At 40.7% G+C, this 18,356-nt stretch overlaps 1 protein-coding gene across 1 annotated transcript; it reads left to right on the top strand.

Moving 5' to 3' along the window:
* Positions 1–14,949: 14,949 nt before the first annotated feature.
* On the top strand, positions 14,950–15,507 carry LOC149843719 (uncharacterized). Its single transcript, XM_090000958.1, has one exon. The coding sequence runs from the start codon at positions 14,950–14,952 to the stop codon at positions 15,505–15,507; it is 558 nt and encodes a 185-aa protein (XP_089857084.1).
* Positions 15,508–18,356: the final 2,849 nt, after the last annotated feature.

The raw sequence follows: 18,356 nt of genomic DNA, 5'->3' as shown, positions 1-18,356 counted from the left end.
CGATAAAAACCTGTGATCGTGCCCTTTCAGATCCTCGACTATGGCAAAAAGAGACAATGAACCGAGCTCCTTCACGCATACCACATCTAAAATGGTCGTGCAAGAGCAAAACCCTATGCTCAAGATCACCATCATACCGTTGAACAAATCTAACTATTTATCTTGGTCCAAAGCAGCCACCCTTTTCCTTAGCAGCACATTCAAACTGGGATACATCAACAATAAGATCGTCCAACCAAATTCTGACGATCCTGCTTATGATGAATGAGAATCAAGAAATCACTTGGTCATCTCCTGGCTACTAAACTCCATGGATCAAAGCATTGTCGAAGATTTCATTTTCTTCGACATTGCCAAAGAAATATGAGACTCACTAAGAGACATTTACGGCGAGCAGAACAACCTCGCCAGGATCTACCAACTCCAACAATAAATCTCTCACCTGGCAAAAGGAGACAAGTTGTTCCATTCTTATTTGAGTTCCCTGCGCGCCATATGGGACGAGATGAATCTATATTGACCCATCACCAACGACACAAAGGTTATCAAATGACGCATCGAAGAGGACAAGATTTTCAAAATTATTGTCGGCCTCGGTCAGGACTACGATAACTTAAGAAGCCAAATCCTCATGTCCAGGGACTTACCTCGATTCAAAGAAGTTTGTTCCATAATCCAATGTGAAGAAACTTGTCGGAGAGTCATGGGACCCAAATCAAAGTACCAAACTGAAGCCCACGAAAAAGCCTTTTTCTCCAGTAACTCCAACGACAATGTTATAAGACCACCTCTTGAGAAAGGGACAAACAACCCCCCACAGGGACGGGCAAGACCACGATGCACTCATTGTAAGAAGATCAAACACCTAAAAGAAAAGTGTTGAGAAATACACGGGCGCCCGGATCAACAACAACTGCGCGAAAGCAATAAGGGGGTCAAAGTCAGCACCACCATAGAGGACCTTGCGCAACTTCTACAACAAATCAATAAGTCAAACCTTGTAGTTATTTTCGAACGTCAGCAAAAGGAAACCACAGGTAACACGTCTGCACTTAGCTCTAAACTTATGGACTCTAGGACGGTTATCGATATTGATGCAACTGACCATATGACGGGAAAGGCAGACCTCCTGACAAACATTTGATCAGCCAATAAAGGCCCCGTTAGCATAGTCGATGGGACTCAATTAGTTCCCATCCACAAAATTGGTGACATATCTCTTTTAAATAACTCGGGGTCGTCAGAGGCTTTATATGTCCCATCTTTCCCTTCTGGCCTCATGTCCATCAGCAAAATTACAGAGAGTCATAACTGCATCGCAATTTTTTTTTATCTAAACATGTGGGTTTTCAGGATCTGAATACTAAAAAGGTGATTGGTAGAGGATGCACGGTAAATAGACTCTATCTTCTTGACACAGGAACCCAGCCTCATGCTGCCCATAAAAACACTGACATGGACAAGAAGTGGCTTTGAAGACTTGGACACAACTCTTATCAAACCTTGAAAAGAATCTTTCCCAACATTGCCTTGACTCAGGAGTCATGCGATGCATGCCAATTCTTCAAAAAAACTAGAATTCCTTTTTCTTTGTCCGAAACTAGAAGCAGTGATGTTTTCTCCCTAGTTCATTCTGACGTTTGGGGACCGGCCCCTATTGAATCATATTCTGGTTTTAGATATTTTATCACTTTCACTGATGATTACTCACACGCAACATGGTTATACCAAATCAAACTGTAAGGCTCACAATTTTTTTGAGAACATTCAATGCAAAATAGAATTTCATAAATGCATTTAACTATGTATTCATATATACATAGGTATATGCATATGTATGCATGCACAATCGTGTATATATATATAGGAAACCCTAGAACGAATACCAATCATAACGATATTATATCGAATTTCTAAGTTTTATTTAAAATATATATGTATAATCATTTGAATTGAACCATAAAAAATTTTTAAATGCCTAAACCCAATGTATTTTAAGAAATTCTGACAAGAATCGAGGTTTAAGAAATTTTTAGGTTTTTACCGGAATTTAGATAGATCATTTCAAAAATCTAAGTGATATTTTTGAATAAAATGAATTAAATATAATAATTCCACTCAAGGGGGCGTGGGAGGATATTTTTGAAAGGTTTTCAAACCTAGAGGGTGTGTGGGGTATTTTTGAAAGAGTTTTCAAAAGAATTCAAATGAAATAAGCCTATTGGGGTGTTTTTGGCTAGAGGGTTATTTACAAAAGTGCCACCGCCTATAAGGGTGTGACACTTAATTGAAATAACCCTAGCCCTTCATTTTCTTTGATTAAGTTCTACCCATTGATCTTGAAACCCTAACTTATAAAACCTTGAGAAAGAGAGAGAAAACTCATTTCTCCCCTCTCTTTTTCTCTCTCCCTCTCTCCCAACCATGGAGTTCTCTCCCCTTGGGCGCCGGTTGAACCTCCCTCTCATTGCTAGGGTGTAGTGTTAGGTACCTCGTAGGGACTCCACTCTACACTTTACGCAAGGGAGGCACACCATCTTCTCCACCATTCCGGAAGAATCATTGGGTGAGATCCCTTGTCCTAACCTTCAGTCTTGAAAACAAATGCTTTTCTAGTATGAAGCCATGCTCCTCTTTGCAATGCTTACATGCATAGGAGCTGGGCGGATTAGAACCATCCAAGAGTTTCCATTTTTTTATGGTGTTCATGTTGTATGCTCACACACACAATGTTTGGGTTATGCACCTTGCTATTTTTTTTTGTTGTTTCATGCTAAGCATCGTGTTCTGGCTATTGCAACTTCATGTGTGAAGGTCCAACAAGTGTAGAGTTGCTGGAAATGTAGTGGCCTCTTCCTTGTTGCGTATGGTGCAAGGAATGCCAATTTCCTACCCACACCCTTGCTGGGTGCTCCATGATCCCTCTGTGGTCGTGTGAGCCTCACGCACATGGGGGAAAACGTCTTGGTGGTGGCTGGAACATAACCTTGCTACATTGAGAGCAAGGAATGCCATGTCTGGCACCCCAACACGCAGATACAAGTTCTGTTCCTTTTCCCACTTGCTCGCCCATTTCTTTCCCAACCAAGCTTTTTCTCCCTTCCTTATTTTTCGCTCACAGCTTGCGGCTCTTGCACCCTAGGACCAGCATGTCTGATGCTAACCAGGCTTGGGTTCTGTTTTGTCATGCCAGTAACCCAGAGTCTGTCTAACTCTGGTTGATGGGCGGCTATGAAGTCTACAACCTGGGTCGTCTTGCAGCTCGAATGCCCTACCTTGGGAGCCAAATTTGGTCGAACGGCTGCTATAATACCCGAGGCCAGACCGAGCCTTGCCCTGTTGTGTTCACATAGCATGTCGACAGGGCGTGACAGGTCTGGACGCGAGTTCGATCTAGACCAGTCCCTGCTCTGGACCACCCGTGTGCTTTTTTCCATTTCCCATTTTTCGGTGCCTTACGGTCCAAACACACCAGGTCATAGGATGCACAACGTTTCAGTGTCCTGTTCGTTGAGGCAGTAAGGGATTTTGTCCTTGAACTTGCTCACCCGACCCTAGTAGGTTGCTAGAAGACCGCGTAGCCCTGCAGACTCACGTGAGTCGGGATGAGTGGGAAGTGTTCCCTGTTTGGCCCACCAATTGCACCCTGCAATGCGGGTGTGTTGGTCTTCACTCAGAGATGATAACAGCCCTGCTGCAGGCCGTGTTTTCGCAGGCCCAAGCTAGAGCCTTTTCTCCTTGGCTTCACAGTCCAGACCCCAACCTGAAGGCTCAGACAATCCTTATGTTGCCCTACAGGTGCACGCACGACTTAGCGTTCTTTTCCAGCTTAACCAAGCAAGGCCCATGCCTGGTGCACGCTGTTGGATGAGTGCATCCATTGTGGCATAGTCCAATGTCCTATAGAGGCTGCACTTCGTAGTCCCGTCAAATCTCCATTTTCCCTATGTAACTTCAACAATTTATGCAACATCTTGTTGCAACAAGATTTTGGTGGGAATTGACTAGCAGGCGGCATTTCGCAAGCTGTCATTTTCTGCAGTAGCGTGGCTACAAACAGTCTCCTTGTTCGCTGCAATTTTCTTTTCTGTAGCAAGTATGTGGTTTTGACAGCATTCCATCGTGGCAAATTCTATAGTACAACATGCTTTGGGTGGCATTTTCAGCTGCTGCAAAATCTTGCAACAATTACGCTTGAGGCAGCATATTACCTTGTTGCGAATTAGTATAATTTATCACGTTTTGGCAAAGCATAGCCACTACAAAGTCTGCAAGCTGATGCCCTTGTGCAACAACTCCCTTGCTGGAAAGATTCCAGCAGTTTGACATGCTTTCGGCAACACCTCGCTGCTACTTTGTTGTCTGGATGAGGGCTCCTTTGCAGCAATATACTTGCTGTAAATTTCCTGCACATTGGTGCTTGCTGGAAGCACCTCGTGCACAACAAACTCCTTGTAGCAGTACGCTTGCTGGCAGTGCTTAGCGGGCTGCATTTTCCCTGCATGCTTTGATTACATGGCAACAATTGAGTTGCTGCAATTTTTCTTATGCGTTTCGCATACGTTGGCAGCAAATAGTTTGCTGCCAATTTTGCATCTTTTGGCATTCTTTTTGCAGCACATAGCTGCTGTAGTTTACTTGCTATCGCCATCACTTCGAGCAGCACCTTGGTTGCTGTTGATGCGGTAGTGAGGTCACAACTTGGGCATCCGTAGTGCTGTCATTTCGCTACACCTATGTCATATTTTGGCAACAATTACACTTTCATTTTTTATAGCATTTCTCGAGGCCAAATGAAAGTTTTTGCAACACGGATGTGATGTATCACGATCGTTTCTAAACATGGTTGTGAACTTTTCAATCATTTCACATAATTGTAGTCTTTCACAACATGCGTGATAAAATGACCTATGTCACGTACACTTGTTGCACATCTTGACATGATTGTAAAATTACTATGCACGCTATCCTAGCAATGTGATGTTTCACATTATGTTCAACGAAGCACACTACTTGGCACGATTATGAATTTTCCATTATGAGCATGATATTCAAGTGTCGTAAAATTTCTTACTACGCTTAATAAATTACGTTATGTCACATACACTTGTCGCATATTTTGACACGATTGCAAGTATACACATGAGCATGATATGACATGAAAACATTAATGCGATAACATGTTATAGAATGATTCAAGGATCATACGCAAAAGTTATGGTTGTTTGTGGAACGAATTTTGTTGCTAAGGTATACTCCACACTTGCACATATTGGCATGATTTTGATATGAAGCATATGTGATATGCTTAGTTGGTACAATTCACGTTTTAGTACATTTAAGGAATTGTCAAAAATACGCTTGATGGAATTGAAATGCTTACACAAGCACATGGCTCATAAATGGTGTAAATGGATTAACTCACTTTTCACAACACATTCGACTATGCCATATCACACATGCACTACTTGACACGACTGCGAAATTACTATCGTATGCATGATATTCAAACATTGTGATGTTTTTGAATTATGCTTAATGAAGCATACTACTTGGCATGGTTATGAATTTTACGTTATGAGCATGATGTGACATGAAATATCAATGTTATAGCACATTTTGAATACTGGCCACTTGAACATCATGCCACTGAACTCAAATGGATTGATTGAAGCATGCTTATAGTTGAGCTATGAATGTGCAATGTTACTACTTGTATAAATATCTTGAATAGACTCTTATATATTTTACATCACATGGATGTATATGCACATTTGACACTTGACTCGTCCTAAATAACAAGGGGACATGAACATCACAGTAGGGATATGACACGTGTTTGTAAATCTTATGCAATTTGAAACTCCATGGCGAGTTGTGTTGGGTATTGGGCCCTTTTTTGTGAGCAGGGCTCACTTGTCCTTGTTGTGTCATAAACCCTTAAACAATGAACGTGTGATGTTGCCTTGACAGGCGAAGAGCTCTTTTGAGGCCGTGTGAGGCTGAAGCACATGAATGGGTGGGCTAGACCTTTGAGTGTTGTTCGTGTTGCCCTGCGGGGAACACAAGGTCAGATGGGCCTAAGTACCTCGAGATGAGGAAATGTGTACTAACTATAGCCCTAAAAAGATAAACCGCTCAGTCGCCCATTCATAAAATGGTTCACCTTTGAGAGGGTGGATAGTACAACCTTGAATGACCGATTGATTTTACGACACATTTTAAGGAGCAAAGACGTCCTTTAGCCTCCAGTCACTCAGAGTTAGGGAGGTTGAGGTGACCTATTAAGGTGCCTCAGCTACTGCAGTAGTGTGGATTGCAATCCGTCACCTATGCAAAGTTTTCTCGTAGTCATGATCTGCCCGCATGAGGTTTTACTCAGTCTGTAGGTACCTCGGTTATCACATAACATAGAATAATAAACACTGATGGTATTTTTCACAAAATATGAGGTTTCTTCACGTACCCGAAGGAGTAATCAAGACAAAATAATTAAACTAACTTGCTGACTACTAACTTATGAGTTGATGTTTATATCGTAGGTTGCTTCCTGTTTGCCTACTTGTTTAATTGCTTAATTTAACTGTCTAAAGCATGTTAGTTACTATATAGTTGGACTTCATAATTATTGCAAATGTTTCTAACTGTCATTTCATGCTAAATTTACTAATGTGTTGTAAATGTTAGCTTTGTGATAATTGCAATTCATGCTAAATTTACTAATGTGTTGTAAATGTTAGCTTTGTGATAATTGCAATTCATGCTAAATTTACTGTGTTATAAATGTTAGCCTTGTTGATAACTACAATTCATGCTAGATTGTTGTAAATTTTAGCTTTGTGATAATTGCAATTCATGCTAGATTCACTTATGTGTTGTAAATGTTAGCTTTGTTGATAGTTGCAAATTCATGCTAGCTTGCTTATGTTTTTATAAATGGATAGTTGTGGATATTATCTCACCAACTCACGAGAGTACTGACCCCGTTTTATGGAGATACAGGTGATGTTTGATAGAAGTGTGATGGCGCCGATGTGCAGCAGAGGATTGGACCCATACTTTGAATTTTAGAGATCTTGGCAGTAGTTTGGGGATCCTTCTGTTTTGAGAGACATTTTATAAATAAATTGATGTATAATTTATTTTGTCTCATTTTGTAAAACCATAGTAATGAAATGTTTCTTTTTGTTGTTCATTCTGTAATCCACCCAAAAATTTTCAACTATTTTTCCCTTATAGTTTTTTCTGTTTGCGTAATGTCATAAAAAAAATCTCTAAAAATCTAAGGATTTTTCAAGTTGGAATTTTAGGGCGTTACATAAACACAAAGATGAAGTTTTTGACATCTATAGAGAATTCGAGAACATGGTCAAAACTCAGTTCAATGCTAAAATTAGAACGCTTCGCTCAGACAATGGGATGAAATACGAGAATTCAAGATTCTTTGAACACCTTGTTAATCATGATTTGCACCGGTACTCCCCAACAAAATGGCATCACCGAACGCAAAAATAGGACTCTCCTGAACATCGCTAGGGCTTTCATGTTTCACATGAATGTCCTTAAACATTTATGGGAAGACACTATATCCACGGCTTGTTATATATCGAACCATCTTCTCAGTCAGGCCATTGACTTTAAGACCCCCATGTAGATGATTATGAAAGGACACATCTCCCTGTCACATCTTCGCATGTTTGGATGCAAATGTTATGCCCACTTATAGGAAAAATACAAAGACAAACTAGAGAAAAGAGCGGAAAAATGCATATTCCTGGGATACTCCTCTTTGAAAAAAGGATACAGGTGCTACGATCTGATGGATAGGAAACTCTATATTTCTCGCGACGTCAAATTATTTGAAGAGAAACCCTACTATCAAGAGAATGATATGGCCGTCTTTGACAACGACCTTCAGGGGGAGCACTCCTCACAGGATGTCATCCCCACTTGCCCGCCATTGATGCAGAAGTTAGTACCACTAAGATCGTGGACCACACATATGTCGAACGCCTAAGCAGCAACCACCCCACCAAACCAAACCCATACGCATCTGTTGAAGGCCCTGCCGAACCTCCCATGATGCTGGGAAGATCCGGTAGAACCACAAGACAACCAACCAAGCTGAGACATTTCTACACCTACCTTGCAATCGGATCCACTGCGCACACCATAGAGAAGCATGTCTTGTTTGACAAGTTCTCCAATGTATACCTCTCATATCTCTACAACGTTTATTCCACGACTGAACCCCACACATTCCAAGAGGCTAACACACAAAAAGTATGGAGAATTGTCACGGAGGAAGAACTCGTTGCTCTAAAAAAGAATGGGACATGGGAACTCGTCCCTCTCCCTTCAGGCAAAAAACTAATGAGCTGCAGATGGACCTACAAGATCAAGCACCGAAGTGACGGAACCATTGAGCGGTATAAGACAAGACTGGTCGCAAAAGGGTACACCCAAGTTGAAGGAACCGACTACCATGAGGCCTTCACCCCGGTTGCTAAGATGAACTCCATATGGATCCTCTTGTACGTTGCTGCCAACCATAGATGACCTCTATACCAACTTGATGTAAAAAATGTCCTCCTTCACGGAGACCTTCAAGAAGAAGTTTACATGGAGCCACCACCAGGATACCTTAACATAAGCAATAAAAATCTCGTATGTCGGTTGAAAAAGGCCCTATACAGCCTCAAACAATCATCATGTGCATGGTTCGCCAAGCTCAGCGATGCCCTCACATAGTTTAGGTTCCTGAGAAGCACATTTGATTACTCTATGTTCAGTCAAAAGAGTGCCACAGGGACCATCATTATCCTTGTATATGTCGATGATATCATCATTACAAGAGATGACCCCATGCTCATCAACGAGATAAAAAATCATCTGCGTCAAAAGTTTGAGATCAAGGACCTCAGAAAGCTACACTACTTCCTCGGCATAGAAGTAGCACAATCCGACCAAGGCATATTCTTGTGTCAACGAAAATACGCCATGGATCTGCTCAAGGAAGCCAGGATGCTTGGATCCAAGCCTGCCAACACACCTATCGATCAGAATCACAATATCAGCAGAGACGAGGGGGACCCGGTTCATGATGTCAATGCCTTCCAAAGATTGGTAGGATGCCTGATCTGCCTCATGGTCACAAGTCCAGACATCACTTACGCAGTCAACCTCATCAGTCAATTCATGCATAACCCCAAGATTCTGCACCTAACCCTTGCTCATAGAGTCTTACGGTATCCTTATGCACAAGAATGATAACACCAAAATCATGGGATACTCTGACACAGATTGGGCAGGTGATCCCAACGATACCACGTTATATGTTGTGTCTCATCTCTTCCTATCTCTTTTAACAAAAGCCCATAGCCCAGCCCATTGGCCCAATGGGCCAATGTGAAGCGGGTGGGGTCCGACCCAACCCAGCCTGACCCAATCTTAAAATGCTTGACTCAAATTTTCATGCAACTAATTAGGTAAATAGTAATAATTAACAGATAGCAAGTTCTCATGCAACTAATTAAGTGAATAGTAATAATTATATATCCAAGTTTTTATGTAATAATTTATTTTTATAATTTTTATATTATTAAAAAAATAATAAATAACTCAGGCTCATTGGGTTAGGCCGGTAGCCCGTGGGCCGGCCCGGGCATGGCCCACGTATCTCTGCCTATTAAATACGGGACAGCACCTATGTAGTGACCGGTCTGTCCCTCCTTAGGTGTGTGTCCCATGATTCAAACACACCCTAAGGGCACTCTTTGATATCCTTGGTCTGAGAACCGTGGATCTGATAAGATGTGGGACCCATGTGCCGATTCGAGGCATTCAAGTGAGGTATCTCGCATTTTGGCTTTTTTAAGATCTAAGATAGATGCTTTGAGGGAAATGCATGGATCTCTGGCCCAACTTTGTGCTCGGTTATCTAATCCTTAATTCTCAAATTTTGATTATGATCCCTCTGATTGGAGAACCGAGACGTCAAAAACAACCTAATTTTGTCAGAAATGCACCATTTTAAGTTACATTTAGCATCACATGAAACGGAACCAATTTCATGGACTCGTTAGTAGTTCATGGTCTTGTTTCAGTGAGGGCCTAATTTTTTTGAAGAATGTATTTAATCTCATGAACTTTGTCACGTTTGACATGATAACCAAACTTGATCCAAAATAGACACAGCATGACAACGTGCAATCCTCCTTCTGAAAGCCCACCCGGGTCTTTGTTTTTTTACGAGAAATGGCAAGAACATTTAGGGATTTCAGTGGATCGGGGTGGAGACCGGGGACAAGGTCTTCACCCACACCCCGGCTCAAAATTCTACCTTTCATCCCTGCCTTCATCTCCGCACAGGTTGTGATTTTAACCTCCATCCCGGTTTCATATCCTCTCCATCCCCAGTTCAAATGGGGCAAGGCAGGGCGAGACCCCATTTCTCCATGTCCACTGTCATCCGGGGTGGGATGAAGGAAAGCATAAGTTCATCCCTCATGGGTTCTAATTTTAACCTTCATCCATAATACAAACCGAGCGATGCAGGGCGAAACCCTGTTTGTCACATGGATGAACGGCATCAAAGGCACCTCCCACCCACCCTTCCCGTCTTAGGTCACAGCAGGTTGTATGTTCCTCCCTCAACACGGGGCTGCGTGTTCGGGGTCCGAATGAGTGCCACGTGACACTCATTCGGCTGTTTGGGTGTGTACGAAGGAATATTGTGGATCCCAAGATCTTCCACCCGTACATAAACAGCCGAATGAGTGCCACATGGCATTCATTCGGACCCGAACACGCGGCCCCGTGTTCAGGGTGGAACATACAACCTGCTCTCGTCTTAGGAGGACCACTTCTATCTGTTGGTACAAAGAATGACGTAGCACTAATCAACAGGGGGCTCGGCTTGTCTGGTACGAGTAGCTAGTACATGTCACCTTGTGTTGGGACATTGCGGGTTCAAAACCCAATGGTATAGTTGTATAACCCGTAGGTTTCTGCTTAATTAACCTCAGCTGACTTAAAAAAAAATGACGTAGCATGAGGTTGTATGCTGGCCCAATATGCTGATGATGGGAAGAGTAGCGAGCTGGCCTTGGACACATAGATTTCAACTCAAGATAAGATGTGGACCAGCTTTTGTGAAAGATAAAAAGATCACATGTCTAAAAACAAATGAACAGATGTGACCAGATTAGAGGCATTCAAAAGTACGGGTCGGGTTCAGATGGATTATTGTCACCCATTTTTAAAATTGGATCTTAAAAATTAAACCTAATCTTATCTAATTTCACTCGGATCCAGGTTGGGTTTGGGTATGGTTAAAATTGAAAATTATATGGGTTAATGGGTTCGGGTTTCAGTGCAAATCAGTTCAGGTCTTAATTAGACCCCTTTCCTAATCAAGTCTAATGGATAGACCCAAATCCAACCTAGTTTGGCCTGGGTCCAGATTCGAGTGTAGATATGGTTGAAAATTGTGGACCCATATAGGTTAACATGTATGTAAAAAAAGGGTCGGTTCCAAAGGTCGTATCTTAATTTGATTCATATTCAGGTGTAGTCTATATATTACTAAGATTGCAGACTCATAAGGGTTAATCAATTCATGTATAAAATAGATCGATTCCAATTAGGCCATACCCGATTAAGTTGGACTTGGTAATTAATGCCTAAACCCGACCCGGGTCCGATTGAGTTGTGCACGTATTTCAATCCCTGCTCAACGTTGAACATTTTTCCCTACCAGTTGGTAGAATTACAAATCCACAGAGCTCGAAGTTTCCATAGTAAAAAACTCCATTGACCCATCTGACTTAAAATAAACAAACTGTGGGCTGAAGCTAAACTGAATAAGTTATATCGACTTAGTTAAAATTACAAGTTGGTGCACTCCTTTTATTCATTTATAAGAGGTCCTTGTCAGCACACCCAACAAACATGAACATCAAAATAAAAAAGAAAAAGAATAAAAAGAAAGCAAACAACAACTATATGTTGAGTACTTACTTTTTAGATATAAGTTAGAAAATGTTCTTCGCCTTTGAATTTGTAACATATCTATGCTGAAAAGTGGCTCCTTCCATAATAAAGAAAGCAATTCCTCAAAGCATGGTAAGTTGTATAATTAGAGAAGTATACTGAAGGTTGTACCAACGGGGGCTCCCCTTGTTTGGTAGGAGCTGTTAGTCTAAGTCACTTTGTGTCCGGACGTTGCAAGTTCAAAACCCAATGGTATGATTGTATAACTGGTGGGGTCTGCCTAACCCTAGCTTGCCAATATATATATATATATATATATATATATATATATATATATATATATATATATATATATATATATATATATATATAGCAGGTTGTAATGACTGCTATATTATTATTATTATTATCTTTTTTTGATAAGCATGTTGAGGGATAACATGAGATTCAGATCCAAAACACCTTTGGTTAATTATGATAGTGTGACCTAACCATCCAGCTATATATCTCATTCAAACCCCAGCTTGCCTATCAAAAAAAAGTATAGAGACAGGTTGTAATGACTGTTATATTATTATTATTATTATTATTTTCAATAAGCATGTTGCAGGATAACACGAGATTCAGACCCAAAACCCCTTGGTTATGACAGTGCGACCTAACCATTCAGCTATATATCTCATTCAATCTCAATGACTGATGTTCTTCAAATGAATGGTCTTCGACCTTAATTATTATGTCACTAACTTCATGTTGAATCTTAGTTACTTGCATAAGTTTTGTGCAAATATCTTTTTTTTTTTTTTGCAGCCGTGCTCAATGAGTTCATTGGCATAAAAACCTAGAACACCATTCAGACTCACGGCAAAGGACATGCACCCGTGGATTTTGAACTTGTGACATCCTACGTACTTGGGTTTGTTCATAAGTTGCCCCTACCAGATAATAGGAGCTCTCTTGGGCTTGTACACCAAGACTTATTAATTACCGACCTGGTAATATTAGGGTTTGGATCTGCTAAGTATGTCACATTCTAAAATTGGGATAGACCCAATAGGAAGTACTCGAATCCGGTTTCGAAGGCAACAAACCATACGAAGATACGTCTCAAGATCTGATTAAGATCCAAAGATCTAATTACTCAGTAATTTTTTTAAAAATATATGAGGGTTTGAGCCAATTAGGCCAGGAACTTGGCTCGGACCTGGGTTCGTTATGAAGAAGTTAACTTCGGTTCGGCATGACTCATTAACTTGAAAGAGAGTAACTATTTAAAATTATCTTCTTTGTTTAGCTCGTTATTTCCTCTTCTTTGTGTCTAACGAGTTGCATGTGAGGTGGTAATTAATGATGATTTTGTTAGTTACTTTTTTGAGGAATTCTTCAATCTTAGAAATGTATGTGCAATTGAATTGTACAAATTTCACATCATATTAGAGCAGAATTTGAATCCAAATTGCAGATCTCAGATCCGAATCTGAGTCATATCCGATGGGGTAGCTAGGGTTGAATCCAGATTTGAAAAATGTGCATTAATACTGGGCATAGTGACAAACACTATCATTTTCTCAAAAAAAAAATGCGAGAAATCAGCTGGCAGGTATTTTTCGATAAAAACAACATAAATTAATTTTCTAATTTGTTTATTTTATTTTTAAATTTCCTTAAAAAATAAAAAAATTTACAATTTATCACAGGAATTTGCTGCTGATATTTACCAAAAAGGGTAAAAACGTTTTTTTTTAGACAGAAAGTAAAAACGTTTTGCCACTATGATATTGGGTAATACCGATCTGATTAAAAACAAGCTCCTTTACATGTAAAGGAAAAAAGCAAATGGTTGATCTGAATCTGAATTAGGTCCGACTTAAAATATTGATCCGATCAGATATTTGACCATTCTCTCGCACCAATATACAGAAAGGTGACTACCGCAGGGGTGGCCCATGTGGTCAGCAGGGTGGTTGTGAAGGTACTGAGATGAAGGTACCGGATCAAAACCCGCTGGCGCACGGGTGTGTCTGTTGCTTTCAGAGGTTGGCCATGTAATTAAGGCAGGGTAATTGACCCCAATTACTGCATCAGTGTGGACATGGGAAAACCTTTTCCAAGAAAATTCAGGCAGTGGGTGTACGTGGTCAGAATGGTGGTGTAGAAGAGAAGGTGATGAGCTGTTAGGCAGTTGGTGGATCCCACACGGTGGCATCTCCTCAAGTGAAGAAGCCTGTGATCCTGTCATACGAAAGAACACGCTTGGAGTTTTACTTTTTCCTCACCTCCACCGCTACACAAATGTCAATGGTGCATACTCATACATGGAGAAAGCCAATCCCAACAATTAGAAAAACGGGAAAAAAAACTAATACTAGGCTGCTCTTACTCGGTTTACTCCTACCCTTCATTTCGTAGCAACACCCAAATCGTCCTAACTCATTTCACGGAAGCATCACGTTAACCTTTAAAGTTTTTAAAACTACATTAAATTCTCTCTCTCTACGTCATTAGAGACCCAAAATTTTCAAAACCATGGATTGTATTACCTCTCTCTCTCTCTCTCTCTCTCTCTCTCTCTCTCTCTCTCTCTCTCTCATCAACCAAAATCCATTCAATGCCGTCTATCCTGACCACCGACCCTTTCATTACGCCCACATAACCTCCAAGACTTTTTGTGCATCTCGCTATTTAACCCAATTACCGGCGAAAGCCTCTCCGGCAACAAAACACAAACCAACAAAACCATCAAACACCACCACCACCAATAACCAACCATCACTCCCTCCCACAACCCCATACAACACACCACCCTGCTCTCTCTCTCTCTCTCTCATGGGCAACTCTCTCTTTCCATGCTTCAACGGTTCATCATCGCCGGCCTCTCCCTCCTCAAGCGTCCGATTGATCTTCCGGGACGGCAGCGAGAGGCTGCACCCCGGCAGCCATCCGGCGAGCGCCGTCATGCTGGAGTTCCCCGACTGCAACGTCTACAACGCGGAGTCCTTCTTCATCGGCCGCCCCGTCCCCGCCGTCGCCCTCTCCGACGTGCTCCGATCGGGCCAGTCCTACTTCGTCCTCCCCGTCGACCGCTTCGACTGCGACGTCCTCTCCGCCTCCTCCCTCGCTTCCCTCGCTTCCACGTCCCCTAACAACAACACCCACGTCGACATCTGGAGCTCCGGCGACCGTCCGTTCGAGTACGTGAAGGGATCGGACGGCAGGAAGGCCATCAAGGTGTACCCGGACTTCATCGCGGGGCTGCTCAGGAAGGCCGGGGAGTCGGCCGGAGGGTGGCTCTGCAGCTCGCCGGAGTTGCAGAAGCAGTACGCCTTGCTGGTGGGATCCAGGAAGAGCCAGGGTTGGTCCCCTAAGCTAGAGACCATTAGGGAGGGCCCCCATAAGCGGAGGGTTAGCTGTAGGTCGCCCTTTGAACTCTTCTTGGACTGGAGACACGGACAGATGTTGTACGAGCGAACATTCATTACCTCTAGAGCAGATCCTGTAATCGGGCACGAGTAGTTGGCAAGGTGGTTGCTGCCCTCAAAGCTGGATGAGGCCTGGTTAAACAAAGTACTCGAACCGCACAAACCACAGAAAATCGCAATATATATATAAGATCCAGTGAGTGATCTGGCACGAGTACATCCGGGCGCGTGTTATGGAATGTTTTTAAGCGCTGTTGAACATGCCAGCCATTTTCAGAATTATCTTTGGCTACAGAAGCAATTCTAGAAAATCACTTTTTTGTTTAGCCATAGTTTGAGAGAACATGGTTCTCATATTTCCTAAATTTTGAAATCGCTAGTTTGTTTACCGACTGGTAAAAAACATTGTTAACTACAAGGTGCAAAATAGTAGAGGACATGTGTTGCATTTTTGTGAGCTCAAGTACTCTGTCAATCAATTCTCTCTCTCTCTCTATATATATATATATATATATTGTATATATATAATGGTTGTAAATATGCAGATGCCATGAATGAGGTTTGGACAAAGAGAAGTTTTGAATTGGATCTAAATTTTATTGAAGGACAAGTCAAGCATCTTTTCTTCTCTGCCCTTTAATCTTAGCTTTAGCATTTAACACTGCATACCTCGTATGTGAAACCTAAGCAAAATGTGAGCTTGATGGTGTAAGAACACCACCAAGACTCGGAAAAAAATCTAAAAACAAGAACTATACAATATATTAGATAAATTCATACTTATTTAAATAAAAGAGAAAATAAATCAGAAAATTCAATGAATACGAGTCTTGCCTCGGCATTAGGTAGACCTTTTTATGATAATGGCAAGCACGACAACAGATGTACAGAGCTTCTGCTAGGCAGACACTCAAGTGACAAGTGAGACAAAGATATAGATCTATGGGGTTATGAGTTCATGCTCCAAGTATGAGGGAACTAAGCTGAAAAGAATCCAATAAAGTCTGGGTCATGAAGGCCTAAAGATCATAGGTGTTGGACTAGGGTGGAGAGGTCACCTATTTATAGGTGTAGGACTATGTCTTAACCCAAATTTAATGAATTATAGACTAAAAGATCTATATCCAGGTGTCATGTTAGAACCTGAATCTGATTGATTAGAAGAAAAATGTGGCGAGCTCCCAATGATTGTTCATCTAGCTTAGGGGCTAAGAAATCATATCCGGTGAGTCTTAGGGAGTAATGTTCTAAGATTTAGAAAGGTTTTGGAGCGAGTTTTGGGGGTTTTGGCAAGTCTTTGAGTCCAACATATCTTTCAAGTGAGAACTAGACCAAAAATGAAAGGCCTCAAGCTTGGGCGCCACCCTGGGAGTCTGGGCAACAACTTAGACTGTCATTCCACTAAGGGCAACAACATAGGTTGTTCTAGTGAAATGGGTTGGGATCCAATCTAGATATGTTCCCTGGAACAACAACTTGGATTGATTAAGCGACAACTCAGCCTGGATCCAATCTTAGATCCAAAGAGTGAGAATGACAACTTGAAGTGGATTGGGTCCAGATCTAAATAGTTTAGATGACAAGTGGGCTATAACGAAAATTGAGCTTGGATTAGATCCACATCCAAATAGCAAGGCAAAAATTAGGCTAGATCCCAGATCCATTAAGTATGGGCAACAACTTTGGTGCAGGTCTAAATGAAGGATGACAACTAGGGTCTAAACCCAAATATTTTGGATGACAAGTGAGGTTTGGATGACAATCTAGAATGGATCTGGATCTAGAACTAGATACAAACAGGCCAAAAACCTTATTTTGGTGATAACTTTTGATCTTAATGTCATTTTGAGGTGATTTTTAGTATGTTGGAAAGCTTATGATGTCCACTCTAATTTTTATTTTGAAATACAAAGCTCAAAAATATTATTTTCAGGCCAAAAATTTATTTAAATAAGAACCAAAAGTTTTGGACAAAATATATCAGTGTGTTGAGAAAACAAACATTTGAAAAAAATATTTGGGATAATGATTGGTTAAAATTTGGGTGTTTACAAATGCTCCTCTTTTTTGTTGAGCGAGGAAAGCTTAATCAATAACAAAAAAGTAGACATGTTGATTTGAGCATAGTTTAAAAGATCGTCAGGTTGTGCAATTTAAAAGTGTAGTTTTAAAAGATGTTTTTATGAAAAATGTTTATGAAAGTTGGCCACCAAATTTTCAAATTTCAACTCTCACAAGTAATGAGAACGGGATCGAACACAAGGAATGGGTTGAAATAAACTTCGTATTCCACCAAATGTAAATTGTTTATTACCTTGAAAGGAAAAATTAAACTAATTAAGAGTTATTACAAACCCAAACAATGCTGAAATTGAAATTAATTACAAGGCTTGAATGTGGCCAAAAGACCCTAATTAATTAAGAATAAAAAATACTAAAAAAAAACTAGAATTGCAACTCTTTCGCATTTGCTTCTTCACTTACTCCAAATCTACTTCAATTATATGATGTTGAATCAGCAAAGAGCACCACCTCCTACAAAAACTAGAACAAAAGCACACAAAATACAAAATCTATTCTAATTTAAACTTTTACTTGAATTTACAATTTTGCCACTAGCTCTTGCAAAAATTCTTATCAGAACAGGTTTGTGTAATTCAACAGAATCAGATAGCAATTGGATTTCAATCCTTATCAAAATTTTCAGATATGTTCTTAAGACATGAATGAAGAGAATTCAATTTACAAAATTGAAAAATTCAAAGTATAACTTGATTTATTAGCAAATAAACAACTTCAAAACTGTGCAAGTTATTGTCAAAACTTCTGATAGCTTCCTGAATTTAATAGATTTTGTATAGTAAAATAGATTGAAAATGAATAAAAATTTCACAGAAGAATTTAGATTCATTCATGAATCAAAACCATTTTACAAAATTGGAT

The sequence above is a fragment of the Nuphar pumila genome, chromosome 3 (genome assembly GCF_984573655.1).
Source record: "Nuphar pumila chromosome 3, dmNupPumi1.hap1.1, whole genome shotgun sequence".
In the NCBI taxonomy this organism is placed as follows: Eukaryota; Viridiplantae; Streptophyta; class Magnoliopsida; order Nymphaeales; family Nymphaeaceae; genus Nuphar; species Nuphar pumila.
The sequence above is the reverse complement of the archived record's forward strand: the minus strand, read 5'-3'. Positions and strand labels throughout refer to the sequence as shown.